Consider the following 24,094-nt stretch of genomic DNA (forward strand, 5'->3'; position numbering starts at 1 on the left):
ACGCTGCGAGCGCCGGACGGGGAACGGGTTCATCTCGCGGCGTCCCGATTATGAGTTTGCGGATCTATATCCAATGTTACATGAACGGCTGAGTATGAGAGATGGCCGCACAAGGACTTTTGAGCAGCGTGTTCTCGTGCTCGCTTAGCCCCAAAAGTATTTCCAAGAAGAAACTGAGGCAGACCAGGAGTTTGGATTCGACTTTGATGCGGCACTGTGGCACCGAGGTGGAGGAAACTTCGTGTAAGGTTGGTGATCTTTAACTGATTGCTTTGAAGGCAGACGCATCTTCGCTCCGTTTTGTTTTCGATCATACCGCAGACAGTGGTGGCTGTGGTGGGCGTTGATTATTCCTGCTGCAAGTCTTCGAGTAGAAACTTATAAAGTTGGAACTTTGAAGAGACCAAACTGTCAAAAGCAAGTTTCACTCCCCAATTAATTAGCAAAGCTTAAGTCACACAGGGTGTTAAGAGTTGGTTACTTTGCTGTTGTCTCTGTAGTCCTCACCACATTGTGAAAGTGAATGGAATATGCAGAAGTATTAACTCTACTTCCATTTATTTGTTTTATTTTATATAATCTTGATATTTTTTTTTCAAAAATGCTGGATGGGACTTGAATAGAGCCCACCCCCACCCCTAAACTAATCAATCACAGTCTTCTGCTGTTGCAACATCATCAAGTCTCTGACTAACTGGACAGGTCTGCTTACGTGTGGACCAACATGTTTTACTGCTTGTTGCGTCACTACAAGTGATGAATGTCATCCTTTTTCATCCAATTTATACTACATTATGTCCACTGTTGAGATGAATAAAATGTTGCACATTTACGAAGACTGAAATTGAGACATTTTAAAGGTGGTCCTCTGGAGGAATGTGCAAAGTTGAGACAAGTGTTGATGTTAGAACTTGCAAAGCAAACAGAATTTTTTTCTTCTTCTTAGGATTCATAGTGCCTTGGTACAAACATTTTACATTACAAGTTGAACATACATGCAGACAACTCCCATCTGAATACCTCTATCTATTTTAAAGCACACACGTATATAGCTAAAAGCAAACTCTTCAGCGCACCTATTCCTACTTGAGACATGGTGGTAGAGGTATGATGCTGTAGGAGTCAGTAGGGGCAGGGAATGGGATCTGAGTTAATGGGAAGTCAAACACAGAGTCACAGTTGAAGATACAGTAGAAATTTTAAAAGACATGAAATTGGGTTGGTAGTTCATCTTCCAGAAAAAGAAACACACAGCCAGAGCTACAATGGGAAGTTTTGGATCGAATCAAATATTTATGTGTTAAAATGCTCTGGTCAATGTCCAGACCTGAATCTAACTGAGAATGTAGCAAAACATGAAAATTGATGTTCAGAGAGGCAATCCATCCAATCTGACCTACTCTGAGTCAGATTGGATAGCAAAGAACAGGAATCATTTGTCAAAGAATGGGAATCATTTTCAGTTTACAGACATCCATAAGTCTTGTGGCTGTATTTGAAAAAAAGAAAGCTTCCGCTTGATAATTTTGCAATAAATTGTGTTGTCCAAGTTTGTTGTTCAAGGGCATGAATTCTGAATAGAATTTTTAAAGTTCATGGTTGTAAACATAAGCAGGCCAAAAATGTAAAAATAAAAAAAACTAGGTGCATTTGTGCATACCCCTGCTTGTCCTCTTGCATAACCACTTACAGATCTCACATCAAACAACACAGAGCAACTCTAAACTTGTGTGGAGGACAGCAAAATTGTAACTCAGTGTGCAGCAGCTGCTTTGCAGAAAGTGCACTGGAAGCTATCACATTACTAAATAAAACAAAGTACTAAATATTGGAAGCAATCTCCGCGGTTGTGCTTAAATTTTCCCCATGGCAACACTGTTTGTTTATCATATTGGAAATATATCATTGACCTGACACCGTAATAGCCTTGTAATGAATGCCAAGTATCTGTCCTCTGGCGTTATCAACACTAACTCTACAGCCAGAACTTTTTCCTTTTTCACAGAACCTGAATGAAGCTGGGGAAAAAAAAGTGAAACAGATATTTGGGAGTCGTATGAGGTTAAAATCTTTTGAACAAGTTTTTATTGTTGAGATGTTCATGTTACCTTACATTATTGTTACATATGCTATTAATTATCAATCACCAATATTTGTTGTCTAGGACGGTGCAGCTGCACTGTGTTTTACAGTCTCAACTGAAGACAGAGGGACTGAGCTCCTGCCTGAAGACTCACATGACCATGCTGTCAGCTTACAATCAGCTTACAAGCCAGTGCCTTTGTATGCAAAATCTTTCTTCAATTCAGTAATCAAAATCACATTTTTTGTGGGTGTGCATATAGTCAAGTTCTCCTCTCAGGGACAATAGTATCCAAGCGACCACTGAAACAACACATCAGGGTCTCTTGTTTTTTTGGGTGTTTTGTTCCCCTTTTTCACATGAAACTACTGCACCTCCACCCAGTAACGGCTCCAATGCTGTAAGACCTCCATTTCAAGAGTGACTTCATTTGGCTTGTTCGGTTCCATCTGGTGTAAATGTATTCCAAAACAACTGTTGCAGCTTCTGCATATGCTTTTCCACCTATGATGCTGTGGTAATTATAAATGTTTAATTGCGGGTAACATAGCAACACAGTTTGTAAACTTGAGAAGGTTTCCTCACATAAAGTTGAATATCACTCCTTTTTTTTTTTTTTTTTTTTTTTACTGGTGAGTTCACTTTGGATCTCTGCAGCCTGGGCCGAGATGGAAAGCAGAGACATCTGGTTTACATGAAGAAAGCTTCGACTCTTATTTCTCACAGTGCAGCAGCATGACCTGATCCTTGGCTACAATCCCTCAGGCACATATTTCTTCCCACTAGAGACTTTACATTTGCATGGCATGGGGCTAAACTTGCTGGGCTGTAGCGACTATGGCACCTTACAATCTGGCATTTGCGTGGATAATAGAAATAAATTTAAAACATCGCGAGTTGTTTGCAGTTGTAATGTGAAGGGTCGGTCATTGTTTCGGAGCAGTTTGCATCAACCTTATATTGCAACCTGTGTGTGGTCACACTGCAGATATGATCTGTTTTGTCAGAAGGGTTTTCTTGCTGTAAATAGAAAGATACTCACATACTTTATGAAAAACGCATTAAAATGGGAGCTTAACATTGTTGTGGTTACAATGGCTTATCAAAGTGCAACATATGGGCTGCTTGTCTTCTGGTTCACCCCAGCATATCACATTCAACTGTGTAACAACATGAGAACAATGAGCTCTTAAAACTTTATCAAAAATATACAACAGCAGCATAGAGCAAAGATGTTTTACACAGGCATTTGGCAGTAGCAACTTGTATGTGATATGTGCTGATATCCTGTGCACTTATTCCCAGCACTGTGTACAATGTCACTGACCTCTAATTGTTCTACTCTCCCTTTAATATTATGACAACAGGCATGAAGGCTCTCCTCCAGGTCTGTAGTTAAATGTGACACTAATCTTTTCTCTGATCCACAGCGTGCCCAGCATGGTTTACTGCACTTCATTTGAGGCAATTCCGCTTTGTTGCTAGGTTAGCCTTTGGATATGGCTTTGTAAGAAATATGAAAGTATTTTCTTCGTTTATTGTTTCTTTTTTTTTACTTTGGATTCTTTGCATTCTCTTTAATATTGTCTCTGTGGAACTTTGTCGGAAGAGCATGGAGATTATGAGAGCTTTAGAAAAAATATTTTTTAGGATGCTCCAAATAACCAGATTGGATATGCTTCTTCAAATTAAAGTTTCTTATTAATTTTTCCCCAAACCCCCAAAGGAGCCTCTGATGAAAGCACCCAGAAAGCTTTATGACCTATAGAGTGAGACGTTCATAACTCATTTGTAAGGATATAATGATATTAAAAATAAAAATAAGTTTTAATGGTCACTGGAACAGAGGTCAGAAGGCTAATGGGAGGCTTAATCTAAAGATAGGAGAATTCAGCTCATAAAACTCATCAGGTCATGTTTTTGGCCAACGAAGCATTTTTACTGCGTCATAATTTACATGTCATTTTAATCTGTTTTTGTGTCCATTAGTCTGGGGGAGGAGTACGAATTTACAATGCAATAAATTGAAGGGTCACGTTGTTTCTGTCTCTGGGGATCATACTCCCCTTTAACCTCTGCAGGTCATTTCTTTGTATACAACACTAACTAAGTAATAATAATAAAAAAAGATATTTCTGTAGAAGTATTTCAGATCAACTTAAAAAGTTGAGGTGTGCTTTTAAAACTGTTTTTATAATACCTTCCAAACAAAGCCTGACATTTCAAAGGCATTTTAATAATATGTTTATTTAGCAAAGAAAAATCCTTTGGACTTTTTTTTGCAGCTGACACATCTTTGGCCCCTTCAATCAGTCCTAACCTACTTTCCCAACCATATTTAGAAATCTATATTACATGCATGTTTTTATGTGTACATCTTTTCAAGTTTCCCTTTCCAGCCATGTCTTCAACTGTGTTATCTATTGTAAGTGGTAACAAGATACACATCAGCGAAGCCAAACGAAAAATAATAATAGTAATAAAAATAAAAAAATAAAATAAATACGCAACCAAAAATACAGTCTGTCATATTTATATTTAAAAAGTGTCACAAAATACATTCATAAACATGTTTTGAAATTAACCTAACTATCAAGAATTGTGATTTGAATAAAGCAGGAAATATTGATGAAGTAATAACAAAACAAATATGCTTAAATAGTGTAACCTGAGTCTATTTGTTTTAAATGAACAAAAATTCAGTTGTGAGCAGTTTGCAAAGGTTTTGGCTAAAATTGTTGAGCATGCTTTGATCTTTAAAACAATAAATTCAATTATATTTTTTATTTAATTTTTGTTTTTAAACAAGTAAGGTTCACTTTAAAAAAAAAAAAAGATTCCAGTAGAATGCGTCTTTAATAATGGCAATAAGTTTCCACAGTAAGAAGAACTAAAATCTTTTGACTGACCACTAGAAGTTAGATAATAACAATCTGGTTCAGAGATCAGAACCATTGTAGAACATATACTATAAGTTGTATGGTAATGTCTAAGCGGAGGGTTATGGGTAATGTAGTCTTTATAATTGCTTGCCTTTGTCGAACTGTGCCAAGAGCTTTAAAGTGGCTTCATCCGAGGTCTTTCTTTCGACGCTAATCTGCCAGCACACACTTTAATCTGTTTGCGGTAAATGAAGGAAGAGAGCCACGCTTCCAGGCAGCCCCACCCTGTTTCATGCTCTTCTCTCTTTGATAGATGTTGGATGTGTGTCGGGGTCGTTCAGCTCCGTCTTTCTCTCCGCGTGCTCGTAGTGACCCCTGGTGGCCAAATGGTCACCGTGACTCTGATTCAGGTTCATTGTTGTGGAGAGTTGGAGCGGAGTCAGGTGGCGCAGGTTAAATTGGGAGAAAGTTCAGGTTTCGACGGAGTTCGGGTCACGTTCCGTCTTTGGAAAGCAGGTTTTTTTCGTGATGGGAGAACGAAGCAGCATCTTTTGTCTTGTGAGTAACCCTTCCTCGCTGTTTGAGTTCGCCGTGGCTTCTGGAATCTTTCAAATGTGTCCCGAAGTCACCGGGATAATAAATAAAAGCAAACACGAATGCATTGTTACCACGAAGTAAAGTATGCTTTACTGCCTCAAATATACTTATACTCAATGTTTTTTTTCTTTTATTATAACAATGATATTCTTTCGTGTGTGATGCTTTCATTTGCAGTAGTTTGTGCTCACATTATTTATTGTACTTTTTCAAAGCGGCGAACTGACTAATAGAAGATTGGGCAAAAATTTCCAAATAGAAAAACGACAGTATTCATGCCTCAGTCATTTTTTTCTCCATTTATTTTGATACTAAAACAGTTTTCAGTAGTGCGTGACTGTAAAGTGAAGGAAAATTACGTAAAAATTAGCATATTTTCAAACAAAATTCAGCAAATTGCGTTTGTATTTGTTTTCCATTTGTTCTGAATTGTTTGCATTCTTTTTTCTTCTTTGCAAGGCAGCTCAACTTTTGTCAGATTGGTTGGAGAGCAGAAATGCTCAGGCCTTTCGAGTTAGATTTAGGTCTAGATTTTGACTTGGGAAAACTGCAAGTCTTATTTATCATCTAGTCCAAAATACTGTATCCTCTAATTGATTACTCACATGAGTAATCAAAAAAAACAACAAAAAAAAACTCACATGAGTAATCAATTAATTGGATAAAAGTAATAGGTACATTCTGCAGGATCTTTGAAATACATCAAAAGATACCGGTAAAGAAATGATACAATTCCTTTTTAAATGAGAAAATAAACATATGTGTGCTTGATGTTCTGTAGCAAAGATGCGTCTGCAGCTAAAACACTTCTAAATTTAACAAGTGACAAGCTCAGCCCTTTCTGCTTAACTAAACATTAGTTCTTCTTCTTGTGGTTAGTCTTTTGACTGTTTTCTGGACTAATGGAGTAATAACTGGGTAGCAAAAGGTGCTATCAATTTTGGCTTAATTGCTGCTGTGAGTATGTTTGTTATTTTAGCAAATGACCTTTTTTTGTCTATATAAGTCAGTTAATGATTGACCAATTACTTCTTACACTGTGGGTTTGATTTATCTTCCTCTCAGCAATCTTACACAGTGCCTAAACATTCCCACAGTAAAATGCAGTGTGTATAGAAGATTCAGGTTGGGTTTCTGCCACAAATAATATTTTGCACGAAGGACAAAATGTTCAGTTTTAATCTTCTCATATCAATTTAGCTTATTCTCTGAATGATGCTCTTCTTGCCCAGACTGTTATTTTTTGAAGTAGCTTTTCAGTTTGGCTGTCCTCTGTGCATTTTGGATGATGCATTGATCTGTGAGACTCCACATATACAGACTGTTCAAAAAGCAATGAGTTGCAATAAATTTGATTTTGTGGTATTAGACATAACAAACTTTCTTTGTTAAAAAAAGAAGAAGAAAATAATGCACTTCTTCATCTTGGCCTGTCATATAAAACTTGAATATAGTACATCAAGGTTTGAAGTTGTAATATGAAAACATGTAAAAAAAAAAAAATAAAAAAATAAAAAAAAAATCAAGGGCTACAGATACTTTTATGAAGCACTATTATGTCTACAAGTTAATCTTTTTTTTTAACTTATGCTGCAGAATCAACTCTTTGCATCCAGAGCTAAAAAATATTTCTCACCTCCATGGATCTCGCTCAACTTTACTAGATCAGCGCAATCTTTCCAGGCATATTGTATGAATTACTTTGCAGATTTCCTCCCATTGTTTTCTCGGAAGCGCTGCTGCTTTTCAGCAAGGCTTTGAATTAAAATTAGCTACATCCACATACACCTGTAACCAAGCTGTGGATTGTCACTGATTCAGAATGAGGGCTGGTTTTACTCACAATTTTATGCCTTTCGACTGGATTATTTACCAAATTGGCTGGGATATTTAAACACTCAAAGTAGTTGACTCCATTATGAGTGGTTATTTCTCTGTATTGGTTTAGTTTGGCCAAATCTTGATTTTTGGTTTATTCAGACATTTTTAATTTGTATGGAGGAAACAAGTAAAGCTATTTCAAGATTATAACATATGTGTTTTCTAGGTGAAATGCAGTGAAATGAGGAGGGGGTCTGTTCTGTAAGAACTGGGCCCCATTGTTTGCATTACAGTTTGTTGCTTAAAAAATGCCTGCGTCACTTTTGGAAAATTACATATTCACATTGCTTTCATAACCAAAAAGTATTGGAGCAAAACTGCGGCTTGGTGGCATGTCTCGGCTTGACCAACTAACACCTGTGATTATGCAGAGGGTTGAAGGGTATTGCATTAAAATGTTCAGCACAATACTTAGAAATTACTCACAGAACCAAATAGGCCTTCATCTGAAGACGTCAACAGAAACTGTGGGAAGGCACCTCGCATTTGCATCAGACATAGAGAAAGTTTCACTTCAAACAGTCATACGAGAGGAATGTATGTTTGTCAAAAGGTACTTGTTAAGCTTTCTGTCAATGTTACCAATAAAGACATTCAGATAAGTCTTGTAAAATGTACTTTGCTGGTTTAAAGTCCTAAGTAAGAGACATCTTGGGAACAATTAAAAATTTTTGACCTCTGAAAGAATGTAAAGTCAGAAATGAATGTCTCTGAAATCTACTCCATGATTTCTTGTGTTGGTTAACTGACTTCTTCAAATTAGGGGATTTTAGACAAATTTGTTAAGAAGATATTAATCCTGATGAAGATTTTAATCCTGAAGAAACCAAATTTACAGCATGTGGTCACTTGCAAACGCCTGTTTTTGCTGCGTGAAAAATTTAGATAATTCATCCTGTAACTTGAGATGTGTTGGCCAACTTCCATCCCCAAACAAACTGCATTGTGTGCAACCTAGTTCAGCTTGGTCAGCTAGCTCCCTCTGGAGCAATTGATTATGTAGCTTCTCCTTCATATCAAGTCATACTTTTATATGTCAATAAAGTTTACCCTAAAAATAAGCAAAATAAATACATAAATAAATGAAACAGCAACTTGGAATATGGATTATTAACAGGTGCATCTCAATAACTTAGAATGTTATTGAAAAGCTAATTCATTTAACTGATTTGATTTAAAAACCAGTTAAATAAAATTGATATAGAATTGATACAATCATAGTCATATAAAGGACAAAAAAATGCTGCTCAGTGGTCCAAAGACTTATTTTTGTAAATTGAAGTCCCAGAATATGTGAAGAAGAGTGGAGAGGCACTAGAGGTCCATTATAAAGTTTCCACAGTAAGTGTTGATTCAGGAACTCAGATTATCCACTGGTGTCAGTCCACTGTGTTTTATCAAACCCAACATTTTTGATCACAAAGCAGAGCTTTCTCCTTGCAATATATATATAGCATTTCAGTTTAACTTTTTAAATTAAAGCAAAGTTACTAATGCATTTGGTTTATTAAGGGTATGCTGTTTAATAAAACTTGAAGCTATCGAGTCAAGTTCAGATCCATATTGCAAAATTTGTTTAAAAAAAAAAACAAAACAAAACAAAACACTGAACTCAATGGATTTTTTTCACAGTTGTATTTAATTCTTTCTGCACTTGATGATTTTCAATGCTGTTCAATACTTTGTTAACGTGCTAACTGGGGCTCCAACAGGTAGATATTTCCACTCTTCTACCATATTTTGAAGCTTGTTGTTCTCTTACATTCTGGAAACCTGGTCTCAACTACTTTGTGAAATTTTGACTGACTCGATTGCACCTGTCTCTTCATGTAGTTTCAAACCGACATAACGATGTTGACTTCAAGACCCTGTGTGGGCTGAGCAGTGGATACAGAACTCCTTGTTGTTCTCGTCATTGAAGATATTTCTTTGACAGTGTTTTGGTTGTTGCGATGCAGAAAAAGGAACCTGGAGCCAGATACATCCCTGCCACATTTATATTCCTCTTCTCACGCTGTGCGTGTATGAGTAAAAAAAAGTCTGCCATGGTAGCTCAGTTTTAATGCTCGTTTAAATGGAAATGAGCTACTTCACCGTAAGCCTTATCCTTATAATGAGTTACTAAGCCTCTTTGAAACATGGCTCAAATTATTGGCTCAACAGATGTGGATCAAAGAACTTTAATCTTCAGCATGAAGATGCTTAAAGCTTGAGAATGTAAAATCTGATTATATGCCCCCTTTGCCTTTACTGTGCTAAATCTTCACAATTGCTTAAAAATGCTTTTCGATTCTTTAATATAAAGGATTATAACTGACTTTTCAGAGTGTGTACCGAAATATCTGCATTTGAGGCAGATATGTTAAGGACTGGAATTAAAGTGGAACATTAATGAATTCACTGTAAATAATTTTGTTTGTTGCAAAATTTTACACAATTGTTGACAAATATTAAGTGGACAGTTTTACTGTTTTTACAGCTGCAGTGCAGTTTGCATTTATCGGACCGAGTGAAACAGCTATCAGTTTCTGCATACCAAGGGCCTCTTGAGTGTGATATATAGTGCTGAGAAAACAAGTCTTTACCTCCTTAAAGTTTTCTTTTGTCTTTGCTTTTTGGCACATAGACATGTTTCAGATGACCAAACATTTTGTTTTTTTTTTATACCAGACAAAGACAATCTGCATAAAGACTAAAAGCAAACTGTACATGGCCTACCTGTTACATTATTAGTCATATATTTTTGTTAATTTTAACCAGCCACACTATATACATATGCATATACACATACACACACTACAGGAATGTGCCATTTATCACAAGCACTTGATGGTAATTGTTGGAATGTTGGCATAACCAGTTATCAAGTTATATCAGCTTATCTCTGTCTGAAATTAACAATTGATGTTTAATGATCTGATCTAAAAGATTTAAAGCACAGCTTGAATATTTTATGTAATTCCTAGAACCATGTTGTGACAATATAATGAGACAGTGATTTGTGAACAGATTGATCTTCTCCACCCCCATTGTTGCCTGAAAAATTACCCAGCTCCCAATCAGAGTCAACCAATCAGAGCCAGGAGTATCATCTAAGCGCTGTCAATTAACCTTGCTAGTGGTGAAGAAGCAACTCACCGTTACAAAAAAAAAAAACCCACACATTTATGTGCTGTGAATAGTGGTTATGCTAACTGACTTTAGCATTCATGCCAGGCTCTGTTGACGGAGAGAAGCTGTAAGGAAGCAGAAAAGAAATGAACAGCGCACACATGGGCATGATTGACAGCACTAAGGGACGCCTCCTTGCTCTGATTGCTTGTTTTTAATTAGCACTGGGAGGAGCTTGATACATTCTTTTCACAATTTTGTCACCAGGGTTTCCCTCAGTGCATTATAAGCCTCAGTGCATTATAAGCCTGGTGAGCCACCAGGCTTTACTTATACCCCCACCAGGCTAGGCATTGTTTATTTGTGTAAGTCTTTTTAAAATATTTGCATTTTTAGGATTTTATAATTGGTGTTCAGGTATTCATTTTCCAATCTTTTAATAGCACATAACTATCAAGTGGTATTTTCAAACTATCTGTCAACTTTAAAAACATTTTAACTCAAAAACGTGACAGGTCCCTGGATGAATGACTGCCCTAGTGCCCAACCACCAGGCTTGACAAATTTTTTGAGGGAAACCTTGCTGTCACAACATGGTGACACTTTCAACAAATATGTAAATACTTTTTATAAACTTTTACATTTTGCAGCTTCAAGTGTGACAAGCAAGCAAAAACAGAATTATTTTTTAGTTGGCAACTTTAACAACAACATTTTGTCTACTTTATTGAATTAATGATATCAACATGTCTTCTCAGGGTGACATCACCTGGAATACATCTTTGGGACCCAGCATTTCCCTAAAGCCAGTCCCACTGCAGAGCCTCTCAGAACTGGAGAGGGTCCGCCTTCAGGAAGTTGCCTTCAGGCGACTGATTCGATGTCACGACCTGGGCTGCCATATCACCATTCCAAAATGTACTTTGCTTCTTCACACACACACACACGCACACACACACACACACACACACACACACACACACACACACACACACACACACACACCCACACCCCCACACCCCTACACACACACACACACACACACACACACACACACACACACCCACACACACACACACACACCCCCACACACACACACACACACACACACACCCACACACACTCAAATATTCACTTCTGCAAACCTCTTTTTGTCTTTTGACATATATGAACATGCACAGATCCAGTAATCTGAAATCCTGGTAAATATTTGTGGAAAAACTGGAAATAAATGTATCTTTTATTGCAATAGCTGTAATGTAGGTATCGTGGAGAAAAACACATGTGCAACAATAACCGGCTTCCCTAACAATCTCAATAAAATGCAGATGAAGCCTTTTAAAAGTTTCATAAGTAACACACACACAGATGTCCATTTCCTTAAGCAACTCTTCAAAATGGAAAGCCAGTGGAGCATGCCGTTTAAGTAAGAGAGACGCTTGCTGATCTGGTCAGAGGGATTGTTACTTGCCTAAACATTATTGTATCTACAATAAAAGCATTATTTTAAATGTTAATAATTACTGAAAGGAGAAGAGCAAAGCAGAAGAAAGGCAAATTTTTTTTTAGCTGGAACTAGATTTTCCATTGACTTTATAGTATTGCAATAAAGTATTACTTTATTATTTGCTGATATATATATGGGATTCAAGTAGATATGCAGAATAAATGTTTATGTCAGTTAGTTTGCCATGTATAGATCGAGTTCAAGTCTGGACACGAAGCCATAAATCAAATAAACTGGTCTAATTTCATGTTGGCGCTCAGTTTGAATGCATGACACATAAACTTTAAAAATATGCCAAATGCTGCTTCCAAGCTGTCCTTGTCACTGCTCTGATGTCTGAGATTCAATATGTGGTGCAACTTATTCTTTCTGTCCTACACTTGGTGAGAGGCAATTAAGTTTTCTAGTTTGCATTTAATGAGCTTCAAGATGGCCTATTAAAAAAGATAATCTTATTGAATCAATTGCATTAAAATATAGATTTTATTCACCTTAGTACAGTGCAAAAATGACACTGTTTAAGAAAGGGATCAGAAGTGAAACAAGCCTGAACAGGAGCTAAATAAACTGGATTTTTGTATTTATTTTTACAGATGGCCACAAGCACAAGAAGTCTCTCAGGAAGAAGTTGGATTCGTTATCTAAGGAAAAGAACAGAGACAAAGGTAATGCCGCTCATGACGAATAATGGTGTTTCTCAAATTTATCCTGCGAGAAGATTTCACACAAATATTACAGCAGAGGAGAATAGCTGTAAATCCCAAACCAAAGTAATTTTCAAGCCTGCAGAGATAAACACAGTTGTATTTTAGATCCACGGGAGCGTCTTGTTAGTTTCTTGGGCCTTGTCAGGCTCTGACATTTTAAAAGCTGCTCTTATCCTTTTTGGCTGAAGCTGTGTACACTTACTCCACCAAACACACTCTCAGCTGTTTATTCGCTCGGAGCTGTGAGTGATCAGAATCTTCCAGTACAGAGGAAGCTGTGATCTTCAACCACCAAACTGCCTCGCCCGCTGCAACAATGTGACAGGAAAGTGATGTTCTCCGTCAGAAAGAGGCAGTCAAGGGAAATAACTAAAACAATCTTAAGTGGAGGCTCATTCGTTGCAGCTTATCCTCCGGCATTCCCAGCCCCCTCTTTCCTCTTTTTCTCCTCGGTCTTTTGTTTACAAAGGCACTTGGGAAAGTATGCACTCACTGAATATTAAGTGCGTGCTCTGCTGTTGCCAGTTCCTCTTTATTTTTAGTAGAATTTATTTAAGATTCTACTGAAATTTAATTATGTTTTTCTGGAAATTATACAAAGGATAGAGTGCTTTGAAAAATGTATCTAACCCTTAAATCTCTACATATTTTGTCACGTTACAATCACAGTGTATTTTATTGGGATAGACCCACACAAAGTAGGGTATTGTAGTAAAGGAACTTTAATTTTTTATATGGGTCTCAATATATATATGTCTCGCATTTGTTTTCATCCACTTTTATTCTATACAAATAATGCAAAAATTAACATACTATTCCAAAGTTTAAATTTGATGATGGCAGCATCATCATGTGTGGATTTTTTTTCTCTAGGGTTAGAGGGAAGGGCATAAAAAGGTCAGTGGAGCGACAGATATGTAATAAACATATCAATGTGATAGAATAGACAAATCAAAGCCCAGATCACAATCCCTACTAAAACATCCCTGGGAAGACTTGAAAATCTTTCACACACCTTCCAGTTTCACTTAGTGCAAAGCTGTTTGACCAATACCCAAATATAAATCAGTGCCACACTTTTCAGTGTTTTAATTGTAAAAATGTAGAAATCCATTGTTCTTTTTCCAACTTATCCCTTAATCTGTGTTGGTCTGTCCCACACAATGTCATAAAGTGCTTTTAAATTCGCAGTTGTGTCATGAAAAAATATGAACAAGTTGAAGAGGTATGAATGCTTTTATGAGACATTTTTAAAGTAGCCATGACTAAAGAACAATTCAGAAACTATGTGCCAACTTCAGCTTTAATCACTACGCGTTGCTCTCCTCCTATTCACAGAGACTTCGCCGCAGGCGTTTGGCATACCCCTGTCACACGTCATAACCAACGACCGCGTGCACAAGCTCCGGCACGATCACCAGCACGATGCCCAGCGGGAGGAGCAGAGTAATGCTACTGAATTGATGCTGTCCTTTCTTCACCTGTCCCCTGGCTTCAAACGGTCTAACAAGGAGCTCTCCAGCAGCAACTCCTCTCTGAGCTCCACTCCAGAGAGCCATAACGATTCTCCACTCCCCAGCACGCCAGACATAGCCTCACGGACATCCAGGAGGGTAAGCCTTTCTGTCAATAAACCTGACGCACTCATGTAGAACAACGGGTCTGTCTGATTACAGCCGCTCTGCAGAATTCGTGACCTTTTTAGATATCCACTCTGCATGCAGATGTTGTGGCCTTTAAATGGATCCAGCATACACATTTTCCTGCGGCAAAGCTGAGCTGGTTTGCTTTCCATTGCCTACATGGTTGTCACTCTTATAACTGACAGGGTGGAGTGTCTGTGGATTGCATCACTGACCTCGATGATAACCAGGCTCGGCTGCTGGAGGCCCTTCAGCTGTCTCTGCCAGATGAGGCAGCCGGGAACAGGAAGAAACCCCGTGACAAAAAGCTCAGCCTTAACCCTATTTACAGACAGGTGCCAAGGATAGTTGATCTCTGCTGCCAACACTTGGAAACAAATGGTACAAACTTCAGAAGCATCAATCATTTTATGAATGTGTATGAGGTTGTTGCCACTTGTGAAGCATTCGTGTCTTTGTTCAGGCTTGCAGACAGTAGGAATTTTCCGCGTTGGGAGTTCCAAAAAGAGAGTACGACAGGTAACCTTCTGTACTTTGAACAACTTCCTCAATGTTTTTGAACAAAAAAAAATAAATAATTTTTTCCAGCGCTGATTGTGATGATGTTTCATCTAGCTCCGTGAGGAATTTGATCAAGGCTGGGAAGTGCACTTTAGCGATGAGCACTGCGTCCACGACGTCGCTGCTTTGTTGAAGAAGTTCCTCAGAGACCTGCCTGACCCGCTGCTAACAAGAGAACTGTACACAGCTTTCATCCACACAATGCGTGAGGAGCACACAGACACATGCAGTCTCGATGAAAAGTTAGCATTGACTCACCATGGGCATGGATGCTGTGCAAATTTGGGACACTTAAAAGATGCTTTATAAATGTTTTTATTAATGATAACAGCTATTAAATATCAAGTCAATTATGCAATAAACGTGTTAATATCTACATAAACATGTGCACATTATGTATGTATTTGTGCTATGTTTAATTTTGAACCATTGTGAATTAAAGAAAATCCACAATTATTTCAGAGTCACGCACTAACTGTTTATTCTTTAAAAATTATTGAAGGTGTTTGATCATTTCTTCTTGGAAAAAGAATTGTAAATGTAATGTGTCTATGGGCCACAATTTATACAACATTCATGCCAATGGTTGGTATCAGCAAGTTTTTCATCGGCTTCATATCCTATTTTGGTGTCAATGTTAGCATGAACTTTTGATTATGTTTTAACTGACTGAAGTTGGTGTACTTGTGTTTCTGCAGTGCTGGATTATTCCAAACAACAGAGTGCCATCCAGCTCCTCTTATTTCTGCTTCCTCCCTCTAATAGCGACACGCTGCAGCGCATCCTCAGCTTATTGTCCACTGTGTCCTCATATGCTGAAGACAGCCTGGACACAGAAAGACGAAAGGTAAAATATATATATATATATCTCCCTCCTTTTTGCATGAGTTGAATAAAGCAGAATTTGCTTTGTACATGGACATTAATCATCACTTTCATGTTAATTACAAATTAGTTTTATTGCTTAGACACAAAAGCAGGAGCCAAAAGCACAGAACCCTCCCCTCCCAGACCTTCATGCCCCCCCCCCCCCCCCCCCCCCATGATTAGCCATCAGAGGGTAATTTCCACAGATTTAATGCGATGAATGCCAGCAGCCAGCAGAGGGCAGTTGGACAGATGTGCCTTGCATCTGCAGCCTCTAATTTGAAGAGATTACTGTGCCAATACATCAGCGCTGTTATGCATGTTAATCGATTATAATTATCTTTATCAAATGATTCATGAACACTCTCTCCATGAAACACCATGAGCACACAGGCGCCAGGCTTCTGTGAACATTCCTCTATTATGGCCTAATTTGTTTTTTCTCCTGTTATAAAGCCCAGTACCTGTGAGCATGTGTGAGATTATGAGGAGACATATTAGGAACACTTAGCATCTATTTATTTTCATTTTTTCTCTGTGCACTGAATAGATTTTGCATAATATTTAGGTAATTAACTTGAGATGGCTAATGTGTTGATCTGAGAATAATATAGGGCTACATTTTAGTTTGTGTTGGACTAAACTCACTGAGCTAATGGCTATATTCTACACCCTTACTTTTTGCTTTTTCATTTTTTTTTGCATTGATATGAAATTATATTATTCTGGTAAAGTTATTCTGGTAAAATAGCCATTATATTTTGAAAAATAATGGCTATTTTTCAAAATAAAAATAGCCATTATCAATGTTGGCCAGCTTGTGGCTCACTTTACGACAGATCACTTCAAAACAGAAGCTCCCAGAACATGGATGGTTTCAGGATCTATTTGGGGAGGTCTACTGTTGGGGGTTATCAAGACATCAGGGCACTCCATGCTATTCTTGATGAGTCAAAGCCTTCTGTGCCTGTTTGAACAAGCACAAAACCTTTCTGGTGAGATTGTTGTGACAGCATTTTTGCATACGTGGTGCTGCATTGAGCAACAGCCTGCCTGATAGCAACAGCGGTGGTTTGTCCATAATTCATGGTTTGCATACCCCTGTCAGACAAATTCAAGCAGGACTATGAAACCCAGGATATCTTGTCACTGGCAGACTTATCTATTGTAAAGCTTTTTCTAAGTGTGTTATCTCGGACCTCAGCAAGCAGATGAAAATATTTAAAAACAAAAAAATCATGCTTACACCCCTTGCTGATAAGAGATTGGTATGCACTGAACTCTTCACAAAAAAGCCCACACTCCTCCGAATTGCACACACAGGGAAATTACTGACAGATTTAGGGGAGTTGTGGGTTCTTTAGACTGCGTCTTAAATGTGAAATGTATTTTCCCTCTGTTGAAGTGAAGACTTGATATGGCCTTTAGCCACAAAAAGAACATGTGCTATGTGAAGAAGGGAAAAGCAGAACTCTGAAAATAACTTTAAGTTTCAGACTGTCAGTCTGATGATCAGAAAATGAAAGACATGTTGGATTTTTTTATTTATGGTTCATTCTGACTGAAGTTACAAATATGTGGATAAAGAAATGGGGCATTTGTACTGAAGACCTAAACACATGCATCCTTTGACATTGGTGAAGAGTTGATGAAAACACAGATGGAGCTTCGTTCTTCACAGTGAGATGGGAAGTGACAGTGGAGCTGCAGAAACCTCCAATATGTGCAGAGAAATTGAGCAAATTGTCATAATTGCCTTCACCGTGAAATTATGGCTGAAGATCCTGGAGACTTTGTTGAACATTTTTAATCTTGTTTGAAAGGAGCCAGGTGTTTTCAGTCTTTCTCAAGAAAGAACCGTAATTTCCGGACTTCAAGCTGCTTCCTCTTTCAAGCTCTTTGAACATTACAATACGGCTGATCTGCAGCTTTTTCACAAACAGGGTTCGAAAGGTGAGACTACTGTGTGAATAAAATGACAACACAAGTTGAAGTATGAGACAAAAGTATTATAAAGAGCAACAATAAAACTAAATTACTGTAATGTCCACAGAAACAGACTTTGAAGACATTGACCTAATACGGTTTTTTTATTTCATTTTTTAGTAGATTTATTTGTGAAAAAGATTTTTATCTTCCTTTTTTTGTTTAGATCCCAGGAAACAAGATGACGTCACGCAACTTAGCCACAATCCTTGGTCCCAACTTGTTACACAAGCAAAAGAACTCAGACAAAGAGTTTGCTGTCCAGAGTTTTGCCCATGCAGAGGAGAGTTCAGCCGTCATCAGTGTTGTCCAAAGGATGATCGATGCTTATGATATGCTGTTTATGGTAAGTGGAGCACAGGGCATTTAAAGATAAGGTGGATTTAAGACAAACTGAGTCACAGATGAGAAATTGTAGGGGTTAACAGAGTGAAGCCACGTAAAGGAAATGTAAACATCAACTTAATAAGCCAAGTAAAGGTTTTATAGATGCTTGTAAAATAAATCTACATCACTAAAGTAAGTTTGTTTTTAGTCCAGAACCTCGTAAAATGAGCTTTTATCTACCCTCAATTTTGAGAAATGAGAAACCTACTGGAAGCATTCCAGTATCTGCTTCATCTTATGTTTTTTTTTTTTTTTTTTTTTTTACAGGAACTAAGTCATGCTCTTTGAAAGGAACTCTGTTATATAATAAAGCAATCTGTAAAAATTAGAAAATTAAAATTAGTGATGTAAAAGACAAAAATATGTACTATGAAATAAATCTTTACCAGTCATAAGACCACTTTCTTTACTGCTACTAAATACTGTATGTATTTGATATGATCGATTATTTATAAAATGATGGAAGCAAACTGGACTTTTGCTTTACCCAGGTTCCTGCAGATCTTCAGAATGAGGTGCTGATTAGCTTGCTTGAAACTGATTCTGATGTTGTCGAATATCTGCTGCGAAGAAGGGCCTCTCAGTGCTCGTAAGTCTCCAGTAGTGCCCTCTTTACATGATTTGTCTGCTGATCGATTTTGTACGTTATCGAGATGCCATAATTTTTTTTTTTTCTGTTCTTTTTTTTTTTTGTTGTTGTTGTTGCAGGGAGTCAGGCATTCTGAGGCCAGAAGATTCATTTTCTCTGACTGAGAGTTGCATGTCTGGTGACTCCCTCAAAGCATCCAGCGGAGAGGTGTCTCCTTATGACAATAACTCTCCGGTGCTGTCAGATCGACTGCTACTTAAGGACACAGAGCACAGCAGTTTGAACTCAGACGGAGATCCCATACGCCCCAGGCAGTACAAACTAAGTGACCATTCCAAAGATGGATCAAGAAGCGCTTCGCCAACTCTTTCCGCTGACAAAGGTGAACAAAATTCATTTTATGACATGGTTGTACTTTAGAAGTAGTTTGATTCACACCATGACACCCAAATTGGCACAAGAGGCAATGCAACAGAGATGTTTGGAAACTGACCCACTGACTTGTCTTTCTGACAACCAGGAGAACAAAAACCCATGAGATGAACAAGAGTACACTCAGAAACATAAAAGAACAAATTTTAAAGGCTTAGGATAATTTATGATTATCTTAAATTTAGGAAAATGTTCAATGTGAAATATTACGTCCAAGAAAAATTAAGGCAAGAGGAGTAATAGCTATCAAATGGTTTAATGTACCGTCTCTGGACAGCGAGGCATCATTTCATGTAAACTCTTTTTGCAAAGCTGTCACAGTGGATTCCAATAATAATAATGTATCTTGGGGGAAATTTTAAGTGGTAGACCAATGCAAAGTGAAGAGACAAAGTTGTGGAGAAGTATACAGCAAGTTTAGGTGTAAAAATTGACAATATTGATAGCTTCAAAAATCTCATTGAACGTCTATCATCTGACTAAACAGGTTCAGACAAAGGAGGCAATTGTAATTTTTTTCTTCATTAGGAACAAAAAAACTGGTAAAAGTTGATGAAAAGATTGATGGTCTGTGCATGTGCAAAGCTGAGACATTAAATAAAGAACATTCTCGGTTGTAACTCTAGGAGAACAAGAACATTTTGACTCTGCCTCGTGTATTTTGGAATACATACATGCAATACTTTTTTAAGATTTTTATTTGTAAAGTATTTTAATAACCATGTATCATTTACCTTTGCCATATATGTAATACTATTTGCTGCTCTGTCACATAAAATCCAAAAACCCAGCAAGAATGTGACTTCACAAAAAGTGAAAAAGTTCATAGGGTATGTATATATAGCTTCTTTAGAGATTCTCCAGGTTCAATCCAGTGGGATTTTTTTTCTTACTTTGTTATAACATAAACATGACAAATTTTCCAGCTGTTACTGGAGCTAAAAATGATATATCACAGAACTGGAACAATGCAAGTGCCAAAAGCATGCAGAAGCCAGCCTAAAATAATCATGACTTTAGTTCTGTCATATTTCATATAACCATGTATAAAAGCAGACAGTATAATCTTTATTTTCCTGCTTCTCTCAGATGCCTCAGCTGATTGTTTCTGGGACACCTGGCATGAGCTCTTTGGGAAGGATTTTATCAGCCATCACATTACTGGTAACTAAATTATCTCCGTTTTGTCATTTATTTAATGCTCGCTCCAGACGGCCTTGGGATGTGGAATAAATGCAAAATGTTAACAAATGATCCCTAACAGGCTCCCTCGGAGATGCCTCAGAATGTGACTCGTATGGATCGTCGGAGGGTCTGAGCAGTCACCAAGGCAACAACAAGCTGCCCGTCAGAGCGACACAAACATCATTGGGCGTTTTGGAGAACAGGCCACACCTCCCAGTGACTTACAGCAGTAGTGGTCCTCATGACCACAGAGAGCAGATGCAGCCAGAATCATTGTTACATCAGTCACTGAGCAGCCAATCAGGGGCTGTTACCTCAGACAGCTCAGTACAAAGGACAGGACGCCCTACATGTCCGTTGTTTGTGGACAGAACAGAGGTTTTGTCTCCTTGTCTGTGTGCTGGATCTGTTCGGGAAACTTCAGTTGTTCCCTGCCCGGGCTCTGTTTTCAAGCATCAACCCGACGCCCAGACATTGCTGCTCTCCCAGCAGAACCCGCCTTCCCTTCCGACTGTAGATCCAACAGAGAGGAAAACGGGCTCTGACTGCTCAAACTTACAGACAGAAAAGTGGCACGTCTGGCAGATGATGTCAAGTAAAAATCCGGAAACCTTCCCAGAAAGCTTGGTGTGATTCTCATTTCAGCAACATTAGATTATGTTATGACTTTATTTATACGTTGCTTTAAAAAAATCAACCTATCTTTGTAATATTCCCCGTTTTTAGAACTTTCGGACTGTTTGCTTGAAGGATGCTTTTTTACATTGTTTTTTTCTATTAATATTATTATTATTTTGTTGTGTTATAATGTTTTATAGAATTATTTAATACAAATAAATTTTTTGCAACCCAACCATGAGAAATCTTTACACTTTAATGCCATTAATACAATGCTGTGAAAAACTGTGTCCCTTCTAAGAATTATTTTTTAAATCCCCTTACATTGTTAACAAATTTCATATCAGACAAAGATAACCTGACTGAATATAAAAAGCGTTTTTCAAATCGTTTTATTTATTGTGAGAAAAGAAATAGCTGTCTAAACAAACTATGATTTTAGTTATTGGCCCTTTGGGAATAAAAGAAAGTAGTTGGTCGTCTGACCACATTTTGTAGCTCAGCTCCGACATTCCATGGAGAAACCATGGAACGTTGGTGAAACCTCCAAAAACTGTGCTGCCAATATACTCTAAAAGCACACCAAGAGCTAATCAAGAGGCCACAAAAGGACCAAGAACGTGAAAGGCATTGCATCAGCCCCATGCCCAGACATTGCTGCATTGCACAACTCCCTTGCCTTGGTTAGGCTCATTGTTTATTATTTAACAATAAGAATGAGGTTTGGCTAAAATTCCACCCAAATTACATTTCCAAGTTAAAAGCTACTTCTGACGTACAATAACACAAACCCCCACCACCACCAAAAAAAAAAAAAACCCTCAGTTTCCAAGTCTTTTTGGGACTATAACTTCCAAACTAATGTGAGAAAAGTTGTTTGAAGTTTCTCGTATCATTAAATCTAATGTAAAACTACCAACATTTGAGAAAAAAAAAAAACTACCAACATTAATATAAGCATAAAAGGTGAAAGTTCAATGTGAAAGTTTGGGGTTACATTGCCACTTCATGCTGAGAAATCTTGTATGAAATGGTGGAACTGTACCACCAATCCAACTACACCAGCAAGTCTGCAGATAAAAAAAAAAAAAAAAAACGAATGCTTTGAAGGGCTTAGTCAAAGAGCGACCTGACTGAGATACTCTACAATATTGCTGAATTAAAGAAAAAAATTCTGCAAAGAATGGAAAGACTTCCACGTCACCTAATGGTATTTACTGCCACCAAAGTTGGTATAGGCAGTTATTAGTTCAGATAGAGCCAGTTTGTTTGCATAGTTTTTTTTTTCTTTAACAAATTAAATCTCCATGATGAAAACTGCATGCTGTCTTCTCATTTGATCTCTGTCAGATGCCAAAATGTGTTTTATAGTGAAAAACATTTTGGTGTGAAAACAAGCGAAAAGGGAAGAAATCTGTGAAGAGGAAAACAAGATTTCACAGCAATGTGCACTTGAATGTCTTATTATGCTGAATGCAATAATACCACAATGTACTTTGGTTACAATTTTTGCTACAGTCACAATCGTGAAAGTGGTGCAATCTGTGTATGTTTTTGTGTTCCAGGAAATTAAAGCTGGCGTGTCATCTTGTAAATGTGTCGTTTTACTTCCCTGTTATATTTCAACTCAGTTCATGCCTCTTCTCATTCCCACTTCTCACCATGTTTTACCTAAATTACATATGCCAGAAACATTTTTTATATCATTAGTTTAGTTTAAGTATTTCATGAAAAGCAGTTATCAATTCATATGATAAAATAAATACATTTTGTTTTGTCAGATCATTTTTTTCTTATACCCTTCATCTGTTCTTTTCTTGTTTATATCTATCTATCTATCTATCTATCTATCTATCTATCTATCTATCTATCTATCTATCTATCTATCTATCTATCTATCTATCTATCTATCTATCTATCTATCTATCTATCTATCTATCTATCTATCTATCTATCTATCTATCTATCTATCTATCTATCTATCTATCTATCTATCTATTGTCTGTCTGTCTATCTATCTATCTATCTATCTATCTATCTATCTATCTATCTATCTATCTATCTATCTATCTATCTATCTATCTATCTATCTATCTATCTATCTATCTATCTATCTATCTATCTATCTATATATATATATATATATATATATATATATATATATATATATATATATATATATATATATATATATATATATATATATATATATATATATATATATATATATCACATATTGAACTAAATATCATTCAGATACCCACAGAATCAAGTTTAAATTGTGTTTTGTATCTGAATTACACATGTTTGTCACTGTCATTGAAGTAATTCAGTATGCACTCTTTTTTTTTTTATCTAGTCCAAGCTTGCTTTTTTTCTTCTCTTCTTTGTTGAACCCTTTTATCCTGCCCCTGGAGACAGTGGCAGGTTTGCATTTGTCAGGCAACCAACACCACACAGCGATGTGATCTTTGTTTAGATGGGCAGACAGGTAGGTGTCACTCTGTGTTCACACAGTGTCACTCTTCGTCGATAAATCTCCTGAATCTCAGCTCAGGGATGGTCACCACGGTTTTACTCAGGAAAACACCAACCAGCTGTATCAAAGAATCGCGTTTATTAATTGTGCGGTGTGCAAGCCTTGAGTAAAATACACTCTCTTCACAAAATATGTCAGATAACAATCAAAAGTGTGCATTTTCTTGAGTTAATTGATATTTAAACAAAATTAAATCCACTGTTTTGTTTTTTGCTTTAGTGGCTTTTTTTTGCTATCACAGCTGCCTTTGTTTTGGTATTTTGCAGGTCAGTTAGAAATATTATACTTTTCACAAACTTTGAAAAACAAACTTTTCTTCAAGGATATCTTTGGTAGGGTTATGCATATAATAATGGGTTATAGCAAGAAAACAAATTCAACCAAATACCTTTTACCTTCCTGTAGAGGAATTTTGACAAGTCATGCCATAACATCTCAGTTGAGTTGGTCATCCACACCTGGTGAAAGTTCAACAATGTTCAGTGTTTTTCTATTATAAATTTTGATTTCAATATAGTT

The 24,094-nt window shown here is 37.2% G+C and overlaps 1 protein-coding gene across 1 annotated transcript; it reads left to right on the top strand.

The window, feature by feature from the left end:
• Nucleotide 1: 1 nt before the first annotated feature.
• Nucleotides 2-22,171, top strand: LOC129361449 (rho GTPase-activating protein 6-like). Its single transcript, XM_055032299.1, has 13 exons — nucleotides 2-248; nucleotides 11,313-11,472; nucleotides 12,655-12,726; nucleotides 14,107-14,381; nucleotides 14,597-14,792; nucleotides 14,875-14,930; nucleotides 15,027-15,177; nucleotides 15,671-15,819; nucleotides 17,992-18,171; nucleotides 18,704-18,801; nucleotides 18,921-19,183; nucleotides 20,323-20,397; nucleotides 20,498-22,171. Exons 1-13 carry the CDS (start codon nucleotides 102-104, stop codon nucleotides 21,049-21,051), a joined length of 2,376 nt encoding a protein of 791 aa, XP_054888274.1. The 5' UTR covers nucleotides 2-101; the 3' UTR covers nucleotides 21,052-22,171.
• Nucleotides 22,172-24,094: the final 1,923 nt, after the last annotated feature.

This window comes from Poeciliopsis prolifica, unplaced genomic scaffold (genome assembly GCF_027474105.1).
Source record: "Poeciliopsis prolifica strain line A6 unplaced genomic scaffold, Auburn_PproV2 SCAFFOLD007, whole genome shotgun sequence".
Classification (NCBI taxonomy): Eukaryota; Metazoa; Chordata; class Actinopteri; order Cyprinodontiformes; family Poeciliidae; genus Poeciliopsis; species Poeciliopsis prolifica.

Coding starts and splice junctions, on each gene's coding strand:
- LOC129361449 (XM_055032299.1), top strand. CDS start 102: ATGGCCGCACAAGGACTTTTGAGCAGCGTGTTCTCGTGCTCGCTTAGC. Junction 14,931..15,026: donor CCAAAAAGAGAGTACGACAG/GTAACCTTCTGT, acceptor TGTTTCATCTAG/CTCCGTGAGGAATTTGATCA. Junction 18,172..18,703: donor CTTATGATATGCTGTTTATG/GTAAGTGGAGCA, acceptor TGCTTTACCCAG/GTTCCTGCAGATCTTCAGAA.